This window comes from Citrus sinensis, chromosome 7, assembly GCF_022201045.2.
Source record: "Citrus sinensis cultivar Valencia sweet orange chromosome 7, DVS_A1.0, whole genome shotgun sequence".
In the NCBI taxonomy this organism is placed as follows: Eukaryota; Viridiplantae; Streptophyta; class Magnoliopsida; order Sapindales; family Rutaceae; genus Citrus; species Citrus sinensis.
Genome location: NC_068562.1, coordinates 2,523,998 through 2,541,635, shown reverse-complemented (window position 1 = coordinate 2,541,635; position 17,638 = coordinate 2,523,998). Strand labels below are relative to the sequence as shown.

The following is a 17,638-nucleotide window of genomic DNA, read 5'->3' as shown; positions in this document are numbered from 1 at the left end:
TTATTTCTCGAAATTATGTCATCCTAATCAACCAAAATTTATCATCTCCATACTACCCTTCACATGCTTGTCCCAAGAAACCAATCAAAACAAGATTATTACATCCCGATTATCATCAAATGACTAATTTAACCCCGCGACGCTCCGACATTAGTTGTTAGTTTCATCACAAATTGCCATGTAATGCAAAAGCCCACTTTACTAATGCTGCCACCTTAGCATAGAAAAACTCAATTAATCCTTAATTAAGGCAATTAATACAATTCCTATAAATGTGCCAGCACAAAAATTATTAATTAATTAACTTTCCATATTTTCCCTCTCTTTTTAAGTACACCAACTCGCAAGTTCCAATTTTTCTTGCTTGTAAGAACTCTGTCATATTTCACTACAAAGCTCCAGCAATGGCGGAACCTGTTGTGAAGAAAGAAGGTGAGTCGTTCGAGCTTTCGTTTCCTCTTTTCGATGACAACACGGGTGACACGTCGTGTCCACTCACAAAAGCGTGCGACGCTGATGACGATGACGACGAGGAATACGACAATGAGTTTGTTTTCGATATTGATGCGAGCGTGCTTGTTGACCATCGCTCTGTTTTGCTACAGAAAATGATCGGTGAAGGGTCATATTCCATCGTTTACAAAGGATTGTGGGTTCTAGCTCTTTTTGTCCTTGTTTTTTTAAAAAAATTATTGACTGATTTTATTTTCTTGATCAGCCGTTCGATTGTCACATTGTGTGCATGCATGTTCCTGAATTTTCATGTTTTGTGCTCTCGGTCGGTTTGTTTTTGTTTCGTGTTTTCATTTAAGGCTAATTTGGCGGTGAATTCTGGTTTTTTTTTTTTTTGTGTAAATCAGTTCGTGTTAAATTGTGATGTTTGTTCAATTTAGGATAGAATATTATGAAATTCTGACCTTTTGCAATGATAAGCCATTTTCTGCTGTAAAATCATAAGTTGGTTTTTTTCAGTTAGGTTCTCTGTTGTTCAACGTAAGTACATTTTCGGATTTATCTTCAGTTGAAGAGTTTTCTTCATTTACTTGAAATTTGGGTAATAATGTCAATCTATTATGCCTCAAATGGAGAAAGATGTTTCAGTTTGATTCACCATGGTGAAGCAGCAGGAAAAATAAAAAATGCTGTTATGCTGCTTATTTTAGCTTGTTATAGATTTAATTGCTTTGAACTTATATTAAACATAAATCAAATTAATGGTTAATTCAAGTTTGTGTTGGTGTTTACGCACGTGGATGTAGATTAATAATGACGGAAGTTTGAAACTTTAATTTAAATCAGGGTACATGCATTGCCGATCATGGATACTGCGATCATGTTATTTAATGTTACATAGTTGGAAGAATTTTGAGGACTTCATTAGCTGGTTGATCCGAGTACACGTGAGCATTTTGAAGGATGTAATGTGTCAGCTATGGGTTCGAGTTTTATTATGGTAGATCACAAGCCAGCCAGGCTTTCTTTGATTTTTCTGCAATGCTAAAAGTCACTTGCAAGTTTCATATTTTTCCTTGCTTTTTCACTTCTGATGAGTGAGCATAGCCATTAATGTTTGTTGAAAAGGTGAGGCTGTTATAAACATGAGCGGCTACAATACGTGGGATGTGAAAAATTGGTATTTGCCTGGACAGGAGAGGAAAGAATTGGATTTAGGTGTAGTTGAACAAAGTTGTAGGTAGTATCATTGGAGGTCAAGTTGAAATTATTTGTAACAGATGTCATTTAGAGATGTTCAACAGGATGAAAAATAACATTGCAACAGATAAAGAGTATGATTGAGGTTCATTAAAAAAATATGGAAGGTTAATAATAGAGCAAGCTGATGCTGCAAAAGTGACATAGCAGACAACAGAGTAACGAGGCTCTACTGGGTGCCAAGTGATTGCTTTGTTTAGCAGAATCTTCATAGCCTAGGATGTTTCTGAGAACATAAACAAACTCTTTGTGTCCGGCATTGCAGAAGTACTGGCGAATGGCAAAAAATAGTAATATTATATTTTTCCCTGCCTGAGACTTTTTACTGAACATGGTAATCTTGAAGCAATATTTTAACTCACATGCAACTATTATTAATACTAATTGAGCATATGTTTATTGTAGATGCTCTGGTAAATGCCTTTTGAGTCACTCTGTTTTAGATCCTGTATAGTTTTCTGTGTCTTAATCTAAAAAATCACATTCTTAATTTTCAATACTGATGCTTATTTGACTGTTGTTTTAGCTATGGATGTGAGCCTGTAGCCGTGAAGGTTATACAACCGTGCAATGCACTAGCTGTGAGTCGCGAACATAAAGAGAAATTTCAGAGGGAGGTCGCACTGCTATCCAAGATGAAACATGAGAACATTTTGAAGGTATTTTAATTCATTCGCTATTAGATGCATGTATTGGCCATATATACTTCTATTTGTTCACATTTTTTCTCTTTCAAATTAAAAAAAAAATGCAGCTAACTGGCCTGAGATAATGGTCAAAGAAACAAACATAATGTTCTATTGAACTTTCTTTTCTAAAACTGATGATCCTTATTATGCAAGAATATTCTATTAAACAAATTGAGGATTGTTATAAGATCATTTAGTCCAGGATCCATTAACTTCTTAACATACTATATCAAAATCTCCTTCCATAGGTGGTGCGCGAAGATGTTTCCATTAATTTATTAAGATCGCTATGATCTTAAGATGCTTTTATTTATCAAATGAATCGCAGTATCTTTGATATGCAAGTTTAAAAAATATGCACTATAAGTGGTAATAAACACCTTTCCTTGTTTACGCTTATGTTATCTGTAGTTGTTGTACAATATATTTTGAAAGCTTGTCGTTTTCATTGTCCTTCAAGAAGTAGGACAAAAGTTACTGCCATTATGGAGTTTATTATTTATGTTGTCTTATGGATTTAATATACAACCCCATTCTGGCCCATATAAGTGTATAGGAGTGAGATTCCGAAGGAAAATATTGTCAATCTTGATCCTTGATATCGATGAGCCGTAGTAACTTCCAAATTCGGCAGATCAAACAGTGTAACCATAAATTACTTTAAAGTAATGTTTATTGGAAAATAAAAATCCATCTCTAAAGAGAATTTGCGTGGATAACTCAATGTGGTTTGAATGCTTGTATCTGATATTTATGACAAAGAGAAAAATATTAATGAGAAGATTCTTTGCCGCAAGCCTTCAATTTACTAAAATTAATTGATGTGCCTCTTAACCTTCAAATTTTGTCGACTCTTTCTACTTATTTTGGTCTCGTTAAAGTAAACTGTTCTTCTGTTATATGTTCATATTTGTGTTTTTATAAACTTCACCAGTTCTAAACATTAACACATGATATGTCTCCTTACAGTATTCATGTTCATCATTCATTTTTTTCCCTTTTGGTTTTGCTGAAATAGTTCGTAGGTGCCTCTGTGCAACCAACTATGATGATCATTACTGAACTTATGAGGGGTGAGACACTTCAGAGGTACCTGTGGAGCACCCGTCCAAAACGTCTTGATTTGAAGCATTCTATAAGTTTTGCATTGGACATATCTCGAGCTATGGAGTACTTGCATGCCAACAGCGTCATTCATCGTGATCTGAAGCCAAGTATGTCAATTTTACTTTTTCTCATATATTTTTGTTTCATTTAGTTGAGCAGCTCTGTCATTTGATTCTGTTTTAACTTTATGTGCATGAACAGCTCGACTTCTTAACCTGACCAATGGTTGAAACCTTGTTCAACTGATAATCTACTTTTGTTACACCTGTCATATTTGTTTCAGGCAATCTACTCCTGACAGAAGATAAAAAGCAAGTTAAGTTGGCTGACTTTGGACTGGCCAGAGAGGAGGTAATGGATGAGATGACTTGTGAGGCTGGTACTTACCGATGGATGGCTCCAGAGGTAGTTTTTCTTGTTTCAGAAATTTGTGCAGCCAAAAATCTTGATGCTTACTTTTAATTCTTTTTCCTATCTGAACTAGTTATTCAGCCGAGACCCAATTCCACGTGGAGTGAAGAAACATTATGACCACAAGGTGGATGTGTACAGCTTCTCTATTGTGCTGTGGGAGTTGCTGACAAATAAAGTTCCATTCAAGGGGAGGGATAATATAACAATAGCATATGCTGCATCTAAAGTATGTCTTAACTTTTCCTTGAGCAAAAGCAATAATACATGCAACACTCAATTAAAAATACTTGCTCATTCTTTTGTATTTGCCTTTTAGATTCTGCCAATATCCACAAAAAACTAAAGTTGGCATATTTTAAAAATTCCCTAGATTCAGTCAGTAAGAACTTGCTAGATTAGAAGTAAGTATTTAAGATCAAAATTTTCTTGCTTCCAAAAATTACTTTTAGTTACAATGAGACCAAATGTTGAAGTGCGGCATGATCTAATACCTATGTTTTAGCAAATATCTGTATTTTATTAACCTTTGACTGAGTTAAGTTATAATTTCAGAATGAACGGCCTAGTTTGGAGAATTTATCGGAGGATATGGTGGCTTTATTGAAGTCTTGCTGGGCAGAGGACCCAAAGGTCCGACCAGAATTTGCTGAAATCACTATCACCCTCACAAACATCCTCCAGAACTTACGTTCAGCTGATACTCCCATCCCTCCCAAGTTGGTTGAGATTGTTGATCCAAAGAGTACCATGAACAATGATTGTATGGCTACTGTCCATGCAATAACTAAGTTCAATGAGAAGGGTAAGAAACGCAGAAGCTATTTACCCTCTTTCCTTAAGCGCTTTGCTGGCTGCTTTTACAAATGACCAAGCAATGCTTTAGATTCTTAAATACTGAATCAGAAAGGCAGGTATACATGATTGTATTTTATCTCTATATCATACATAGCTTCATATCATAAAAACTATCAAAGTCATGTCTTTGTGACACCTTCAGAGACTTGGGATGCAAAGATGAAAATGAAATTAAAAGAAATTACATGTAAGTTTAATGGCTGATAAACTATCAATGCCATGATTTTCTGGAATGTGGCATTCGAATCGTTTTCATTTTTCACTTTGAATCATTTATCTATGTTGTGCAACCAACCCCCACCCAAGCCCTGAAATAATACAAGAATTTATATATGTTTTGCCTTTTTCTTCTTGGTGCCGTGCTCTCTCTAAAATCAAACAACAGAAAACTCACATTCTGTAGAATGACAAGCTAAACAAGATAAGATGAGTCCATCTAGGCATTTGTTTGTTGCATTGCTATGAAATGATTAGCTGTTGAATCATTCATGTGTGGGTTGGGTTGCTGCAAATGAATAGACCCACTTTTAATTCAATTGAGGTGTTGACTCCTTCTATTGATGAGCTTTGCCAATTGGAATTCTTGAATTTTTGCCCAATTAGTCATAGCGCACTGCATCATCATTCTCCAATAATCAAAAAAGTAAATAATAAATACTTCAGGGAGTTGTGGTTAATAGAAACGTTTATGGCCAACATGCGTGTCTTGTCAATTCGGTTGGAAATATCGTGTTCATCATTAGCCGAATGAATCAAAACTAAAGTCAGTGGATGACTGGATGTTAATGACACGACTTGAAGGCCGCTGCTCAAAATGGGTCATCCCAGATCCAAAGAGGTGAGCCGCTTGTCATTCATCCAAGTTTTTATCACCCCTAGTATCAGTATATCATCTAATAGTTGGGAAATGATATGCCCCTCGGCCCTCACTAATAACTATCTCAAACCCACTAAAATTGTTTTTGTTATTAATATAAACTTTATAAATATTTATTTTTAAACTTTTATTTGTTGTTATGGAGTCGAGGTTTCTATCAAAATTTTATTAATTTTGTAAACTTGTTGATTGACTCTACACATACAGTAAAATAAAATATTTTGTTTGTCTAAAATATATAATTTCTGTTTATTATTAAAATTTTGAGGCTGCCACGTGTAATTGTACCTACCGGTAAGATTCATCAGAGTATGACGTGGAAGTAAGTTCTGCATGAGAAGTAAGTTTTGCCCGAGAATGACGCGGAAGACGGGGGAGAGAAGAGAGATTAGATATAGCCGGAGGAGAATAACCGGAGACTAAAGCAAAGACAGGCAGACAGGGGAGTTCCACTTGGGTAATAAATTAAGATTATCCAAACAGTTGGCACTCTGATGAGTCATACAAGTTGATGCAATGTCAAAACCTCACCCAGTAAAACGTGGACAGCTGGACAACTCTTTCTCGCACGTGTCAATCTCGAAACCCTAACTCAACCTTTTTCATCATTGAGTCTCATCACTTCAAGTCCAGCTCTTCCTATTGGACACCGCCACACCAGATCAAGACGTCATACTGTTTTTAAGACGCACCACATTCGCGAGTCGCAAACACCAACTCAGGAGAAAAAAAGGCAAAAAAAAAAACACACACACACAGAGACAGCAGGGTTACTTTTTGGTTTTGGTTTTGGTTCTTAACACCGTTGGTGACGTGCTGCGTGTGCTTCTGTCTTTGTAAAGTTTTACTTGTGTGTTCTCCGCCTTACAGATTCCTCTGGAACTCAGAGATCTGTCAGCCGTTGATTTCGTTGAAGAAGAATAAAATAAAATGAAAGATAGAAGAAAAGATCAAAAGAAATAAAAAGGAAACCTTCTCTCTCTTACCTTATATAAGGGAAGACACTTGGATTTTCCACCTCACTCGGTCTTTTGCCATGAAAGCAGGTCATTTCTCTTTCTCTTCTCTGTTAAATTCACTATCTCTCTTTCTTTTTTTTGTGACTTACTCTTGCTCCTTCTATTTTTTAATCATTTTTTACCAGTTCAAAATGTTTAGACCGATATGTTTTTGAACTAGCTTCGTAATCTTTTTTCCTTGAAAGAATTTAGCTGCAGGATCTTTAGTTTTTCTGTTGTAGGTTCCGTCAAAGAATTGACTTTGTTCATGCATATGTTAAAAGGCTGCTTGTTTGAGTATTGTAGCGTGTTTTTATTTTCTTGAATTGGCCGATTCGATTGAGTATTGAGTTTATTTTGCAGGATGTGGTTCTGAATGCTCTGCTGCAGTTACCTACTTGTTTCTTCAGTTATTGTTGAACCTTGGCTCTCTATTCATTTGGTAAATTGTTAAACTTTTAGGAGATATTAATTAGCTTGATTGATTAGCTTTGAATCTCAATTAAAATAAGGGAGATACATATAGCTGGATGTATATTAGCATTTGTCATAACTTGAAGTTAGCTTTGATTTGGGAGACTGAAGGAGGACATGCACAGAGTGACTACAAGTTTATATTACATTTTGATAGAATATTTGGATGTATGCTTGAATTGATTGGCTTTTTTGAGTTTGATTAAAATGCTAAATAAAAGGTGGAAGCAAGGAATTGAAAATTTGATGATAGTTTATTATTATTGTAGGAACTTGATGTAGGAAAGAGTTAAGGTCATTTAGTAGTTATATGTGAATGGACAAATATTGCTTCAGTACATCAATCATTATGGGCAACAGATACCATGCTTGTTTAGCAACATGAGCAACCAATCTCAAGAGACGCTTTTCTCATGTTTCTGTTTTATTTCCCTCCAACCCTGGGAATTGGCCACTTTGACAGTCCTTTTGCTTTTCTTTCGCTGGATAATAGAAGTGGAAACTAAAAAATAAGTGATTAAGATTGCGATTGCATATCATCTATAATATTAGAATTTTGGTGCCTTGGCTTACACAACTCATCTATAATGGTGGCTTTGAGTTTCATCGCAACATTTTTAAAATCACTCTTTATTTTCTTGTCATCAGTAAACCAAATAATGGAAAATTCATCTTCTTTTATCTGGTGAACTGTGCAAATAATTACATTCTCAAAATCTTCTTCCTTGGTGTTGTATAGCATAATGAGGGTTTGGTGTCACTCCTGTCTATACAGTATGGGTGATTTGTATGCTATTGGAGAAAGATGATTTTGCTTCAATCGTTAAGTAGTTCGGTCGCATGGAATGTGTCTCTTGTGGGATGAGGAGGGAAATCTTGCCCATTCCATAAATTTGTAATTGCATATCAATTAAGTTTGACTATTGTAGGAAGGCGTGTATGCACAGTGGAAAACAGGAAACTAATTTAATGTTTTTGATACTTACTGTAATAAGAAGCACTAGCGAGATGATATGTTGTGGATTGATTTCTTACCATAACCAGTATTGCCACGATTAGAGAACTTGTTAAAGTGCTGAATGAACTCTTAGCAGCATGTAATTGGTCATTAATTTATTGCAAACTGCTCATGCATGCATCATATGTTTCAAGAAACATTCTTACCTTTTTTGGTCTACTAATCAGTGGCTCAGAAGACTGGCTCATAAATATTCAAAATCTTGCTTCAATCCTTCCAATTTTTGGTGGCACAATTCAAATGATAGCCATCAGACTAATATATAGTATGTAAATTCAATAGTATTTTCTGTTAAGACTAAAGAGGGTTACCTGAAAGAAGTGGAGCAGAATGAAGTAAGTACTTTAGGAATGCTGTATCAGTATCACTGTGTAATTCCTAAAAGTTTTGCATGCAACATCATAGTAGTCTGTAATTAAGGGATATGAGGAGCAGCAATATCGTGATCAAACATTGTCGGTGGAAGGCCATTATTGGCTGCTGTCACCCAAGTAGAACACTTATGAAGAAGATAGATTTAACACCATTGGTCCTTTGATTCATGCTTGTTGATCGGCGGCAGACCTCAAGAGGTTTAAAATTGTTTCTATCCTTCTGCTTTTAATGAAATGATTCAAATGACCCATTCCCTGTGGATGATTGTGCTTTCCTGATGATTTTGTGGGGAGGCTTGGCTTCCAAACATCCACTAATTTAAAACAAGCTAATTGCTTTGCTTACTTATATCAGTAATAATGCAAGTAGTTTCAGACAGAAGCATGTCATTTCTATTATTTATGGTAGTTTTCTTTGACGTTTTCAGGTGATTCATAGAGTCTACTTAGGAGACATCAAAAGTCAAATCATTAGGTCTTGAAGCTTTGAGATCAACTGGATGGGGACAGGGGAAGAGAACACTTCTGCTAAGACTGCCAAAACAGCTTCTTCAACTCAGGTTTCTCTCTCTCTCTCTCTCTCTCTCTGTCTTGGTCTCTGTCTAAACCAGCTTATTTATAGTTTTTTTTTTTCCTTCTTTGGGGCAGGAGATACCAACCACACCCTCGTACGCTGATTGGTCCAGCTCTATGCAGGTTTATGTTGAATATACATTTGTTTCTATGAATTATTCACAACATATCTAGATAAATGTGACCCCATATAAGTAATCCTAGGAGCTTACATCTCAACTCCTTTAATAGGCTTTCTATGGTGCTGGGGCTACGCCACCTCCATTTTTTGCTTCCACCGTTGCTTCTCCAACTCCTCATCCCTATCTGTGGGGAAGCCAGGTGAATACCTTCTTTGATAATTAATAATTTTTTTTTTGGGTTTTTTTTTTAGTTGGGGGGGGAGGAATTATCAAGGCGTGTATGTATCCTAGCAATGGTATGTCCCTTTCATATTCTGTGTACAAATCCTAGCAGTGGTATGCCCCTTTCATACACAATATAGAGGGAGATTTATATATATATATATTTTTGTGACGATCTTGCAGCATCCTTTAATGCCACCATATGGCACCCCAGTTCCATACCAAGCTATATATCCTCCAGGGGGAGTATATGCACATCCTAGCATGGCTACGGTAAATCAATTATATTAAATTGTTTCAAGTTTTTCATTGTGTTCACATCCCTTTCTTATTACCAGGTTTCTTTGCAACTAGCACCTCCTTTTTTCCCATTTTATTTTGTAGACTCCAACAGCAGCACCAACAAATACAGAGCCGGAAGGGAAGGGACCTGAAGCAAAGGACCGGGCTTCAGCTAAAAAATCCAAGGGAACTCCAGGAGGTAAGGCTGGAGAGATTGTAAAGGCAACTTCTGGTTCTGGGAATGACGGTGTCTCTCAAAGGTAGGGATATATATATATATATATATATATATATTTATTTAGTATTAATTTTTCCATCATGCCTGATTATCTTTAAAAATACTTCAGTATTTTGGTTCATCTTTTACTGATGATAATTAAAAAAAAAAATTTTGCTGGAAAGCAGTGCTGAAAGTGGTAGTGACGGTTCATCTGATGCGAGTGATGAGAATGGTAACCAGCAGGTAAAAAGAGGGGGCAACTTGGCCTGATAAATAGACTTTCAAAGCATGATTTGTCTTTATTTCAAACAAACACCTAATATTTCTTTTTTTAGGAGTTTGCTGGGGGTAAGAAAGGAAGCTTTGACCAGATGCTTGCAGATGGTATTTATCATTTCCATTTTGCAGTCAATTATTCGCAGTTATTATTATCTAATCACAAAAGTTTCTCCACAGCCAACACGGAGAATAACACAGCGGAAGCTGTTCCAGGATCAGTGCCCGGGAAGCCTGTAGTCTCAATGCCTGCAACTAATCTCAATATTGGCATGGATTTGTGGAATACATCCCCTGCTGCTGCTGGAGCTGCAAAAATGAGAACAAATCCATCTGGGGCCTCACCAGCAGTTGCTCCAGCTGGCATAATGCCCGATCAATGGATTCAAGTATGAGCATTGCGAGTTATTTGCTATTGTTTATGGGCATGTGCTCCTTCACTGTTTGTTTTAATTTTTGCAATTTTAACACGCAACTTTCTCACAATTTAAGGAAAACTTGTCAATGACACCAGAAAAGTCTCCATAGCTTTTGTCTCTAACAACTTGTTATTCTTTATTTTTAATGGTACCCGGACTAATTTATAATGTAATAATGGGACCTATTACCTTTGCCAGGCCTCATCAATCTGGGTTTTTTAATGCCTGTGGCTTGATCCTCATGAGTCAAACCCTTCTTGCATCTGAGAATACGTTTCATGCACTTGTATTTGCAGCTGTATGTTTTCAAGCAATGGCTGTAAGTTTTTTTGTCGGCTGAACTTATGCTCTGTATTTCCCACAGGATGAACGTGAATTGAAAAGACAGAAAAGGAAGCAATCTAATAGGGAGTCAGCCAGAAGGTCAAGGTTACGCAAGCAGGTACAGCTGTATAGTGATGCTCTTTCCTCTTTTGTCTGTCCCATCTCTGCACATATCACTCCCAAAGTCATATCATAATTTGTTTGAATCAGGCGGAATGTGAGGAGCTACAGGCCAGAGTGGAGACTTTGAGCAATGAGAATCGCAACCTTAGAGATGAGTTACAGAGGCTTTCTGAGGAATGCGAGAAGCTTACATCTGAAAATAATTCCATTAAGGTTTGAGAAGCTTCTTTCGTTTGTTGTTCATTCAGTGGTGATGCCCTGCAGTGACTACTTGCTTGTTATTTCCTGCTAGCTATCGATGCCTGTTTGTGGAAAAAGAGGAAAAAGAATGATTTCTAATGTTTAACTGGTGTCTTAGAGCATTATGATAACTTATGTCTGAATATTCCCAATATTACTGCTTTCAAACTTAACTCGTTAATTGTTTTTCCTCTTCCAACACCCCCCCCCCTCCTCGAAATGTATCTTAAATCATTAAACTAATAGGAAATATAATTTGCTTCCCGTATTACAGGAAGACTTATCTCGGTTGTGTGGACCAGAGGCAGTTGCTAATCTTGAGCAGAGCAACCCCACTCAGTCGTGCGGGGAAGAAGAAAATAGCTAATTGGAATACACACCTAGGACTACGATTATAACTTCCAGCTTGGACCACAAATTCTGGATGGCCGAGAATCTGTGGCCTTGGCTTTAATGAGCATAGATTATTTATCCTTCTTACTAATCTATACCTTTAACACAACAATGTTAACTGTAATGTTTATAATTCTGTCTTTCGATTTGGATAGATGTATTGATTATTAATTCAAGTTGCTGATTAAATATGTTTGAATGCCTTCGTCGTCTTTGTTCATTTAGTTCGTCACTTGCGTTGGTTGGTCATATTAGAAGAGAAGGCTAGGGTTTTATGAGGGACACTATTAGAAAAGGAACTTTTCATCTGATGTAAAAATCTGAAACTTTGAGAATCCACGCAAAAGCATACATAAAGCTGGTTTTCAACTAGATGGATTTCGTAATTGAAAATTCTCTAGACCTTCAAGGCTTCGTTGGGGCTTTTTCTTCAGATTCCCTCAACTCTATCACTAGAAGGCACTAAAATCCGAAGATAAATTCAGGGTATAAACCACCACCCGGTAGAGATTGCAAATGCAAATTAGTAAAGACTTTTGAAATTGTAGGGGCATGATACTGCGGAGATTGTATTTTTGTCCCAAAAAAAATATATAAGGACGGGAGTGAGATATTTTTTTCATCCCACTTGCATATAAGGGACGGGAGTGAGATTGGTAAATTTTGTCTCATCCCATATCATTGTCGACTAAGAATGAAAGTTTTTCCAATTAGGATGGGATCCCGCAGGATCTCATATCTTTTAAGACGGGATCGGGGCATATTTTTATCTCAAAAAAATATAAGGATGGAAGTGGGATGTTTTTTCATCCCACTTGCATATACGGGACGGGACTGTGATTGGTAAATCTCATCCCATCCCGTCCCATTGCCAACCCTATGAAAGACATCTACAATCATCTGACCAGACAAACTTGAATGTCTTCTCTCCAGACTGAAGTTCTGCCTTGAACGAGCTGATATGTCCTAGCCTACAAAATTTCAGCAAAGCAGACGACCTCTTTAAACATATACTTCACCAGAAACAATAGTGCAAGCATCGAATGCAAAATCAGCAAGAGGATTGTCGTGCGGTATCTAAGGGATGAACCAATATAAACAATTTTCAAGTAAATATAGACTTATATATATTTACCACCAGTTAAAATTCAGCAAATGGTAGAGAAAATGAAATTCAAACTCTACTCAAAGGTTTCAACAAGAATGGAGTCAATGGACGCAGGTAATTCTGGTACAATCGCTTTGCCCCCAACAAGAAATAAGGAAGTTCACTATAAGTTAACTTGAATTCAGAACTTAACGTATTAAGCCACGACGAGGTCCAACCAGCATAGTTGCTCAAACAAATATAAGTGCAATGCAGGGATACAATCGGTGGGCACATGTCATCTTTCCAAAACAGAGGAACCGTTCATCAACCACAAAGCCCAGTGCCATCGTAGTAATAGAAACACGCCAGATATCCCCGTGGATATCTTTTATGGATTTCAGAATATATCAACATATAATAAAAATTTCTACACCATTTTGTTGCTTCATCATTAATGGTCATTGTGAATAGAAAAAGAGAGAAAACCGGTTCTTAACATTTTCTAACATAACTAGATGGCGCTATTTTATATTTTACCGTGTGAGAGTTCTCGAGGGAACCTCACTAGTCCTAACCATTTTATTTTTTTGAGTGTATTAAATCATTTGATATCCGAAAATCACATTGGGTGCCGACTAATTCAGGCAAAATTTTTCCAACAAGTATTTAACGCATCTGCATTCTCAAGTCTCAAATCGAGAATCTTGATTAAGCTAAAACAACCCGTGCCAGCTGATATACGTGCTTGTTGGTAGTCCTAACCGCTTTATGTGAATAGCATCTTGAGGAATTTGTGTTCAACTCGGTGTACAAGTTCAATTCGTCCTATTTTCCCACCAAAACAAATTGAGGTATTGAGGTCATTTTTTGGTTTCAACGTCATGTAATTTTCCAGTATCCTATTATGAAGTCTGCAAACTTGACTGCAATATCTCAACTTATATATACTTCAAAATGATCTTAATGAAGCTGTTACGTAAAACATACACACGCTTTTCTAATTCCTGTAACGCATAGCATACACGAACGGGAAAGAGGAGGAACCGATGTGAGCACATAAAATTTCATATCATGGAGTTTCAAAACTACAATTATTACTCATTTAATTTACATTACATTTTTTTTTCTCTTTTTTCTGATTTTGGTTCATATATCATATTACTTTGCTAAGTCGGGGCCACTTACAAATTTATAATACATCCGAACATCCTTGCTAAGAAACTGCAGGACAAAAACAATTCGGTCGATCCAAGTACATATACAATTAGTAAATACATTGACTTAATTTGAGCCCTAAACCTAAAGCCGACAATCCAATTATCCAAATCCAAATCCAAATCCGAATCCGAAAAGAACTATCTATCCTAAAGAAGTAAAGATTACACCCTAAAACCTCCAAGCTGACGTGGCAACAAGGGCCCACTGATGCCAACAAAGCACTAATTCAGCCTGCCGTTTTGCCACGTGGAACCCACCCACCTGCACCTTCGCAAGCAAACATTCAGCCAGAAAATCCGCAAATTGACTCAGCTGAACCGGCCTCATTCCCGCACCGGAAAACACCTCCCTCCACGGCGCCACGCGCGCCCCAGCCACCTCAACCGCCGCCGTAATCTTCGGCCGCAGCAGATAGGTTTCAATCTTCCTCGCCCAGTCTCTGGCATTCATCGCCGCCGCATCAAGTGACTCAAACACCATCGTGTAATACTCCAGGCTGTTCACAAAGTTCCTCCTAAACAACGGCACCGACCCACACTCTGCCCACGCTTCATTATCGGTAAAAACGACGACGGTTGGAGAAATTCTTCGGAGATCATTGACGAAAGCAACAGCGTTGTTGGTTGAATTGGCCAGACGACGAAATATAGTTGGAGATAAAACGACGGATGTTTTTTCACCGTCCATGAACTTAACTGCTTTGAAAGATAACATTTCGAAGGTACGGAGGAGCAGGAAGTCGACGTGGAACCTAATCCTGAGTTCTTGTGCGAAGTGAACAAGGTTGTCTTTGATGAGTCTTGTTTCGTTTACGTAGCCTTCGGAAACAATAGCAGTGATACGAAGAGAGGTTAGGTTCATGAGCTTACTACCGGAGTGATATTGATGAGCTTTTTCGGCTATTTCTCTCATGAAAGAAGCGTACTGGCTACCGAACCCGATGTCAAAGTCTATGATGTGAATCAAGGGCACCGGTGATCCCTCGAGGGATTCAAGGAGGGCTTGAGTGGTTGTGAAGTGAGTGAACATGGGGATTGGTGACATCCCACTGAAGGCCTTGTACGCTCTGACAGATTGAATGATCTCGGGCCATAACGAGAGACAAGTTGGCCGAGTTAAGCCGTTGAGGAGCGAGTTGAGGGCTTCTTTGAAGAAGAACGCGGCTCTTTCGAGCGGCTTCCCAGCTGGTGATCTTAGCCTTTGATTGAGTCGGGCCAATATTATCTGGGCGAGTCGTAACTCGTTAGAGTCGAAACAGTCTGCGGCTCTGAGAAGCTCTTGTATAAAATCAAATTCAAACCCCACGTTTACGATATTAGTGCCGGTAGCACTGCTGCTAGCGTTAATAACCAAACTGTTAGAAGAAACATCAACAGCAGAAAAGTTGTTACCAACTATAAAACCTTGATCATGTTGGCTTGATGATGGGCAAATGTCAGGAATGTTAAAATTAAAATAGGACTGATCAAGGAGGTGAACGGAATCAGTGAGAGTGAGGTTCTGTCGAATTTGTAAATGTGGGTCAGGGTCAGACGTGGTAGGATTAGAAGGAACAGAAGAGTAGTAGTCGTCTAAGCCCAGGTCCTTCATTGCAGATTCCCAGTCCATGGTACGCAGCACATGCTCCTCCCACTCAATCGAAGGGTCTGATGAAATATTGGCTGAAATTTCAGTTGCGCATGCAGAAGCAACAGTTGCAGGTTTTTCATTTTCAGCTACAGGGCTCGGACTTCGGCGAAGTTCAAGAACTGATGTGGGTTCATAGCACTTGTTTGAGCTATTGGGACGGCTACGAATACCGATATTTCTGGCTATGACGTTAACACTGTTGATATTGTTGTTTGAAGAAACTCGTTTTGGGCTTTGGGATTGGCTGTTTTGTGGAGATTTTACAGGAACTCTCATAGCTACCTAGCACCAGCAGCAGCAGCAAGCACAGAAAAAGAATTAAATAAACGAAAGCTTTTTCTCTGCAGGTTTAGTTTTGTTCTGCCTGCTTGCTTAATACTTATTGACTAAAGAAGAGAATGTGCTTTAGGGCTTGGAAGTATGATGGAGGAGAGTAATCGTGGCTTATGATTGCGGCTTTTTTGTTTGCGTGTGCATGGGTTTGCCGTTTGTGTGTGTGCGCATATGTAATAATATATCACATATATATTAATTAATTGTATGTCATACATGACGGACACGAATTGACACGACTCACCCTCCTTTCTTTTCTCTTCCTTTTGAAGCTTCTAACTCAAGCCACTGCTTTGTGCGATTCCTTCCTGCATATATAGTACATAGCTTTCCTTTTTAAAAAAAAAAAAAATTTATTTCGTTTGGTTAACTAAAGAGCAGAGCGTTAAAAGATCTGTACGCTTAGTCAAAAAGAAAAAACGCCGCCACGGTGTGCTAGCAACTGTCACGTCAACGCTAAAGTAATTCGGAATTTAATTAAACTTTTACTCCTTGACGAAGCAGATTAGTTATCCACCTCTCTATTTCTTTTAATATTCTTTCCACTTGCATTTCTAATTTCCCTTGCATTTCCTACCTTACCCTCGAAGATAATTAATGTAAGAGAAAATATCCATCGTACATTTATTTTTTTAATTTTTTTTAAAATATATAATTCTTTTTTTTTTGCCAAAATCCACCTAAAGTTATATTTTATTTCACTTTTCTACTTCCGTTTGGAATCTGTTAAGGAAATTAACGGAAACTTAAAAAAATAATCATTTTACCCCCAAATAAAAATTACAATTTCACTATAAAAAATACTAAAAATAATCAAATTTAATAATGAATATCATTATTGGTACGTTAATGAAGTGCAAAAAAATCTTAACTACTAGAGATTATAACTCAATGAATAATAAAACTCTAATTATCTTAAATTCAATTGATGGTTTGCGAGATTGAGCTATTTTTAATACTACTATTATAATTTAGCATTCTAATTACAGACATATTTATATAAAAAAAACCCGCATTTGATGGTTGTGGAATTAATTTCTTTATTAACCGATGGAAAAAATAATTAGATTTAATCTGATTATTTTTTGTAATTTTTAAGGTGAAATTGAAATTTTCATTTTGGGGGATAAAATAGTCATTTTTTTAGGTTTCCGTTAGTTTTCTTAACGGGTTCCAAATGGAAATGGAAAAGTGAAATAAAATGTAATTTTAGGTGGATTCCAATTAAAAAAAAATTGTGTATTTTAAAAAAGTTAGAAAAAACGGGTGGACGGTAGATGTTTTTCCTTAATGTAGATGAAATTTATCTGAGATTAAGTTGCCAAAACTTTTAAGTTATGGCTGTTATGAAAAAAATTGTCATTATAAAATAAAATTTAATAATAAGTAGTAAATATAAATTTTAAATAATAATTTTGATAAAATTATTAAAAATATAATAGATTTTTTATTATACAAGTGAAAAATTATATCAATATATTTTATAAGTTACAGTAGTTAGTGTTTATCAAACAATTTAATGATATAACTTTTAAATTACAACTACTCAACCTTAATCTTAAACGAATCCAAAATATTTTTAAATCTTAATTGTCGTACTTTAAGACTGAGGAATAACCTCAATTTTGATAAAATTATTAAAAATATAATAGATT

At 36.7% G+C, this 17,638-nt stretch overlaps 3 protein-coding genes across 6 annotated transcripts; 2 read left to right on the top strand and 1 right to left on the bottom strand.

Annotated features, from left to right (window-relative positions):
• Positions 1-332: 332 nt before the first annotated feature.
• LOC102614877 (serine/threonine-protein kinase STY13) lies at positions 333-5,125 on the top strand. Its single transcript, XM_006466688.3, has 6 exons — positions 333-649; positions 2,240-2,372; positions 3,421-3,616; positions 3,793-3,914; positions 3,994-4,149; positions 4,476-5,125. Exons 1-6 carry the CDS (start codon positions 405-407, stop codon positions 4,788-4,790), a joined length of 1,167 nt encoding a protein of 388 aa, XP_006466751.1. The 5' UTR covers positions 333-404; the 3' UTR covers positions 4,791-5,125.
• Positions 5,126-6,406: 1,281 nt separating this feature from the next.
• On the top strand, positions 6,407-11,904 carry LOC102615175 (G-box-binding factor 1). Of its 4 annotated transcripts, XM_006466689.4 has the most exons (13): positions 6,408-6,701; positions 7,017-7,095; positions 8,948-9,079; positions 9,168-9,215; positions 9,324-9,413; positions 9,620-9,709; positions 9,821-9,978; positions 10,124-10,181; positions 10,274-10,322; positions 10,395-10,603; positions 10,998-11,075; positions 11,168-11,293; positions 11,595-11,904. In XM_006466689.4, the coding sequence occupies exons 3-13, from the start codon at positions 9,020-9,022 to the stop codon at positions 11,685-11,687; spliced, it is 1,059 nt and encodes a 352-aa protein (XP_006466752.1). In that variant the 5' UTR covers positions 6,408-6,701; positions 7,017-7,095; positions 8,948-9,019; the 3' UTR covers positions 11,688-11,904. The 4 variants fall into 4 exon arrangements, with proteins under 4 accessions (XP_006466754.1, XP_006466752.1, XP_006466753.1 ...); XM_006466691.3 differs by lacking the exon at positions 7,017-7,095 and having other exon boundaries at positions 6,407-6,701; XM_006466690.4 differs by lacking the exons at positions 6,408-6,701; positions 7,017-7,095 and adding an exon at positions 8,313-8,717.
• Positions 11,905-13,848: 1,944 nt separating this feature from the next.
• On the bottom strand, positions 13,849-16,229 carry LOC102616054 (scarecrow-like protein 15). Its single transcript, XM_006466693.2, has one exon. The coding sequence runs from the start codon at positions 15,924-15,926 to the stop codon at positions 14,190-14,192; it is 1,737 nt and encodes a 578-aa protein (XP_006466756.1). The 5' UTR covers positions 15,927-16,229; the 3' UTR covers positions 13,849-14,189.
• Between the last annotated feature and the right edge of the window lie 1,409 nt (positions 16,230-17,638).

Bases quoted from the DNA above. Each gene is read 5' to 3' on its own strand.
- LOC102614877 (XM_006466688.3), top strand. From the start codon at position 405: ATGGCGGAACCTGTTGTGAAGAAAGAAGGTGAGTCGTTCGAGCTTTCG. The intron at 2,373-3,420 runs GTATTTTAATTC...TTGCTGAAATAG, and splicing joins AACATGAGAACATTTTGAAG to TTCGTAGGTGCCTCTGTGCA. The intron at 4,150-4,475 runs GTATGTCTTAAC...TTATAATTTCAG, and splicing joins TAGCATATGCTGCATCTAAA to AATGAACGGCCTAGTTTGGA.
- LOC102615175 (XM_006466691.3), top strand. From the start codon at position 9,020: ATGGGGACAGGGGAAGAGAACACTTCTGCTAAGACTGCCAAAACAGCT. The intron at 10,182-10,273 runs GTAAAAAGAGGG...TTCTTTTTTTAG, and splicing joins ATGAGAATGGTAACCAGCAG to GAGTTTGCTGGGGGTAAGAA. The intron at 10,323-10,394 runs GTATTTATCATT...GTTTCTCCACAG, and splicing joins TGACCAGATGCTTGCAGATG to CCAACACGGAGAATAACACA.
- LOC102616054 (XM_006466693.2), bottom strand. From the start codon at position 15,926: ATGAGAGTTCCTGTAAAATCTCCACAAAACAGCCAATCCCAAAGCCCA.